At 43.3% G+C, this 5,266-nt stretch overlaps 1 protein-coding gene across 1 annotated transcript; it reads left to right on the top strand.

Annotated features, from left to right (window-relative positions):
* The first annotated feature begins 2,593 nt into the window (after positions 1–2,593).
* On the top strand, positions 2,594–4,882 carry LOC109429383 (ABC transporter F family member 4-like). Its single transcript, XM_029873640.2, is given in 3 exon segments — positions 2,594–3,209; positions 3,212–3,241; positions 3,408–4,882. Coding segments are annotated over 3 exon segments (1,614 nt in total). The 5' UTR covers positions 2,594–2,731; the 3' UTR covers positions 4,514–4,882.
* The last annotated feature ends 384 nt before the right edge of the window (positions 4,883–5,266 follow it).

Raw genomic sequence — 5,266 nt, 5'->3', positions numbered from 1 at the left:
GCTAAACCTGCTTTTCAGCTAGTTTTCTATAAGTACTTCCTCAGTTGTTCATTGAGAGCTTCCTCTGCCAACACGGCTTGACGTTTGTCAGTCGTTGAAGTTTTAGCGAATAACATTCGATAACCGAAACATCTACTGTACTCAAATTCAAAACGAAAACTATAAAAAAATATGTCAAGTGATTTTGTATATGATTATACAAACATGATCCAAGCAACAATAATATTTATTGTTATTTATTTGTTACGAATTGTTTTTAAGTGTAATTGAGAAATAAACTCTTTTTAATTGAAAGTCTATGATAACTTTGCAGGCACTTTTGCAACTATTTAAAAACAACTTAAATTAATTTTTACTGATAGAAACTTTAAATTATTATAGAACTATTGAAAAACAATCGAATCAATTGGCTTCTTTAGCGGTGTTGAGATAATTTCATATTCGGAATCTGCATGCCAAACTGAGCCGAAATCCAAATTTTCATGAATTTTGGTGCCCGGGAACCTATTTAAAAATCAATTTGAAGTTTGTATGGGAGCGATTTGTCGGATCACCTCTCGTCGCATTTTGTACTGGGCTGAGCTGTCAAGCAGTTGCCCAGCTGTCAAAAGGTGATTTCAAAAACTATCTTTGAAATTGATTTTAGGCACCAAAATAAAGTTCTAAAAATCTGAAAAAAATCATAGTGGCTCAGAAAAAGATGCTCCTTCGTATGAAATCGAACAATCAATACATTTTTCTTAATTTAAAAACCCAATTAGTCACTAATAAAGCTAATGTTCACTTATTGTACGAACTATCCAGCTTTTTACGCTTGATGAGGGGTGATTTATTTTTGACAGATCTTGCCGACAACCCATGCAGCAACACAGTAGCCGAGAATTTCAGTTCATTGCTCCTGAGTTGTCAAAAATTTTCACCATGAACTTTTTCAGCTAGTGCTAACATTTGTTATGATTCAAAATTTATTTCATTTTAGGTTTATGATCTTTGTCCACCACCTTCAGCTGTAGAACCAGTTCACACCAAGGAACCGTAATCAGCTGCTCAGTCCCAAGGACCCCCAGCCCACTCAGGGTCGGCTCTTTCCGCCGAGGCTTCGTAAGAAGGGAGAACACAATGAATTGCGATTGACGGGTTTCATTGGGAGATTGCCTATGTCCTACCACAACTGTATTTTCGGATATCTCGTGTATGGTGTTAGTGTTGGGTCCTGATGAAGCTGACTAGTGCCGCCTAAACGTCTTAACCTTCATTTGGCCCTCATGGAGGGCTTCACGTAGCCTGCCTGGCACGACTGGTTCATCAGAATCACTATGCGGACCCGTAACACCTTCGCTTCTTAATCGACCAGGTTCCCTTCCAAAACCTGGAATTTCCCTTGGTTTTCGTTCGAAGCTGGTGAGGTCTTCCTCACCGGATTGTGGATCGTGTGGGTGTGGATGAGTGTATGAATCCAAATCAGGAATGTTTCACCACGCCGTCCGTATATGACTGCTTCAAAAGTTCTCACCAAGGATTGCTCCATAAGAATTTACCGGAGGGATGTGCTGGATATTCTTGGAGCATTCCTCGGTGGGACTTCCTGGAGGATCCCCGGTGCGGATTTCCAAAGGGAGCTCCTGAAGGTCATGCGCGTAAGTACAGCAGCGCATTTGGCCCCTTAGTCCCAATGTCGTGCGCGCTACAGCCAACGGGCATGACTTTGGAATTGGGGGGCCAAATCGATATAATTACGCGCACGCTGAAGGAATCGAAAATTCGCACTGTACGATAAACATTTACTCCGACAGTTTTCCTCGGGGAATTCTACAGTAGTTCCTTCCGAGACACCTCTGGCAGGGTTTTTCTCACTTTCAATAAACTAAGAAATCTTCCAACAGTACATTCTGGAGAAAATTTCTTACCGGAGTATCCGTCAGAAACTGCGTCTGGGGAATCTTTTAGCAATTTATTCCGGATAACCTTCCATGAGATTTATTCGAGAATATGTTCCATTTCTGTCGGGGGATTTTTCATCGATTTTTTCCCCTGGGAAATTCATTGGCAATCCTACTCGGGGTTTATCCAGTGATTTCTTCCGGAGAAATCATAATGGAAATCTTTACGACATTTTTTAGCAATCCCTTCGATGTTTGTTGTGCTGGTAACAATGGTAACGCCATATGAAAACTTTTGACAAATGTGAAGCAGTGAACTGAAATTTTCGGTAACTGTGATGCTGCAAGGGCTGTCGGCAAGATCCGTCAAAAATGAATCACCCCTCACCACAGCGTAAAAAGCTGGATATGGGCTTGATTTCTATTGTAAAAAGTAACAATATATCTACTATGTGTTTTGTTGTGAACAATAAAACCAGTCATATGTTAATAATATTTACCATGTAATGAATGGTAGTTTTTTATCCGGGTAGCCCCTAGAAACAGACTGTACAAAACGGCAACATGATCGCCACAATTTTTGCCAGCATTTTTTGTATCAGTGTCTTTGAGTGTAATTGGTGCTGAACATAACAAAAGCTTTCGCGCCGCGCATCGTTGACAGAACGACAAAATTTCTAAACTGAGAGAAAATTTGTGACAGCGTCTCTCGCTCTCGCGGTTGCAGTCCACTCATCAAAGTGCATCCAGCAAAGTTTGTCTTTTTGGTGATTTGCGTCCGTAGCTTCGTTGAATTTTTCCTGCAGAAATTCTGTTGTAAGTACAGTGTTAAAAGGTGATTTGAGCTCAAAATGCGGAAGGAAAATCTCAAACGCAAAGGCGAAGACGATGCGGAGAACGGTTCCGACAGCGGTGAGCAGGAAAACTCGCCGGCCGCCGCCGACAAAGAGGAGGATGCCGAAATGCAAAGTGCCAACGAAAACACGGAAGAAAATGGAGACTCGAAAGAGCCCGGCACCGACGACGATTTTGAGGATGCCGAAACCGGCGATGATAAGGATGCTAAAAAGTCGGACAAGGATGAGGAAAACGGAAATGAAGAGGGGAAGGAGGAAGGGGAGGCCAAGGACGATGAGGATGAAGACATGGATGATGTCCCTCTGAAGAAGAGTGGTCGTGCAAAGCCTAAACCGGCCAAGAAGGGCGCCAAGGAGACCAATGGGGATTCAAAGGCGAATGGTGATGATAAGGGTGATGGTGAGGAGGGTGACAAAGAGGAGGCAGGAGAGGACGGAGAGGATAATGAGGTAGAGGACGACGCCGGTGGTGATATGAGTCGGGATCGAAGAAGACTAAGAAGGGCGGCGCTGCGGGTAAGTTTGTTTATCTCTATGTAGGGGGGTTAGGGACATAATGGACACCCTATAAGAAAATAAGTACGTTAGGCCTATAAAACAGAAAATTTTAACATATCACTGCCTTGTACATAACGATTTTATCTTACTAAAAATTTATCTTACATTACAGGCAAGAAAGCTGCCCCCAAGAAAAAGGAGGTAAAAAAGACCAAGCCAAAGCCGGCCAAGAAAACCAAGAAAGAGGAAATCGAAGAGGAGGACGCCGAAGAGGAAGAATATGAAGTCCAGGACATTGTGGACCACCGTAAGGAACGTGGAAAAATGGTCTTCCGTATCCGCTGGAAGAATTACGGAGCGAAGGATGACACCTGGGAACCGGAGGCCACGTTGTCCTGCCCGGACATAATCAAGCGATACAAGGCCAAACTAAAGAAGGAAGAAGAGAAGGAACAAGAAGAGGAAGAGGAAGCGGAATATGAGGTCCAGGATATTGTTGATCATCGCAAAGAAAAGGGAAAGATGGTTTATCGTATTCGCTGGAAGAACTTTGGAGCCAAGGACGATACCTGGGAACCGGAAGCTACACTTTCCTGTCCGGAAATTATCAAGCGCTACAAGGCCAAGCTAAAGAAAGAAGAAGAGAAGGAGGAAGAGGAAGAAGAAGAGGCAGAGTATGAAGTACAGGACATTATAGATCACCGTAAGGAAAAGGGAAAGATGATTTATCGTATTCGCTGGAAGAACTTTGGACCGAAGGATGATACATGGGAACCGGAAGCTACGCTCTCATGCCCGGAAATCATCAAACGTTACAAAGCTAAAATTGAAAAAGAAGATTCTGCACCGCCAGCCAAAAAGGCAAAGGCTGGTCCGAAAGGAGCTCCTGCGAAGGGTGCTACACCGAAAGCACCTCCCAAGAAGCGTGCCGTCAAGGAAGATTCGGAAGACGACGAGGATGGCGAGGAAGACGACACGGAATACGAGGTGGAGAAGATCATCGAAGTACACTTCAAGCGCAACGGCCAGCGGGACTATCTGGTCCGATGGAAGGGATTCACTGCAAAGGATGACACCTGGGAACCGGAAGAGCATCTGCACTGTAAGGACTTGATTGCAAAATTCAACGAGAAGCTGGACAAATCCAAGAACGCCGTCGTCAAGGAGCTGCGGGTTAACCGGAAGCAGCCCGAACGACTTAACCTGGTCGAAAGGGGCCACAAGACGTCCAAACGTAACGCTGGAAAGGTTCGAGTGAACTACTACGATGGAGAGTAAATCGCCGGGCATGACCGGAAATAGAATCTAGGCACCGGTTGGACCTAGACAAGGAAACATTACAACTATTGAAACTATTCTTCGTAAGTGTACCGTAGTTTTAAGAGTGCAATTTCACACACACAAAACACAAACACGAATGCATTTTACATACTTGATCTAAGTCGATTGATGGTTAAGCTTAGGTGTATCCTTCCCATTTGTTCCTGATTTGTACATCCGGTACGTACTGGACAACCGAGAGACGTAACAAAAAACTAGATTTTGGAAACATGTCATACGAAATTATATATATTTTTGACTTAACCTCCCCAAGGCACTTGTATGAATCAGACAACTATCGTAAAAATAAACTACTCTATAGATTAATTGTTGCGTTGAAGTTCATTTTCTTGTGAGAGAAATACATCCGACTTGTGAAAATCCGCAAACCTTCCATTAGGGGAGCTGCAATTGCCGGCCTGGAAATTACTGACCCGTGAAAAAGGGCCACATGTGCTTTATGAGCGGTTAGACGGTTTGTTCCCACAGGTTTGCAGTGCATAATGATCGGTTTCGCAAGTTGCAATCATCTAGCGTGGAGGTTTGTCGTACATTACTGGTAGTAATGATGATCTGTTCTTAGAGGTACGATTCTTCCAGTAAATGGGGTTTCATTCGCGCTGTTGTAATACGGTTTCGAAATCATATAGGTAAATATTGAATCATAGATGACCTGGAGAAACAGTATCCTACGGTTTGTTTAGGGGATCT

The sequence above is a fragment of the Aedes albopictus genome, unplaced genomic scaffold (genome assembly GCF_035046485.1).
Source record: "Aedes albopictus strain Foshan unplaced genomic scaffold, AalbF5 HiC_scaffold_349, whole genome shotgun sequence".
NCBI lineage: Eukaryota > Metazoa > Arthropoda > Insecta > Diptera > Culicidae > Aedes > Aedes albopictus.
This window is presented reverse-complemented; position numbering and strand designations above follow the sequence as displayed.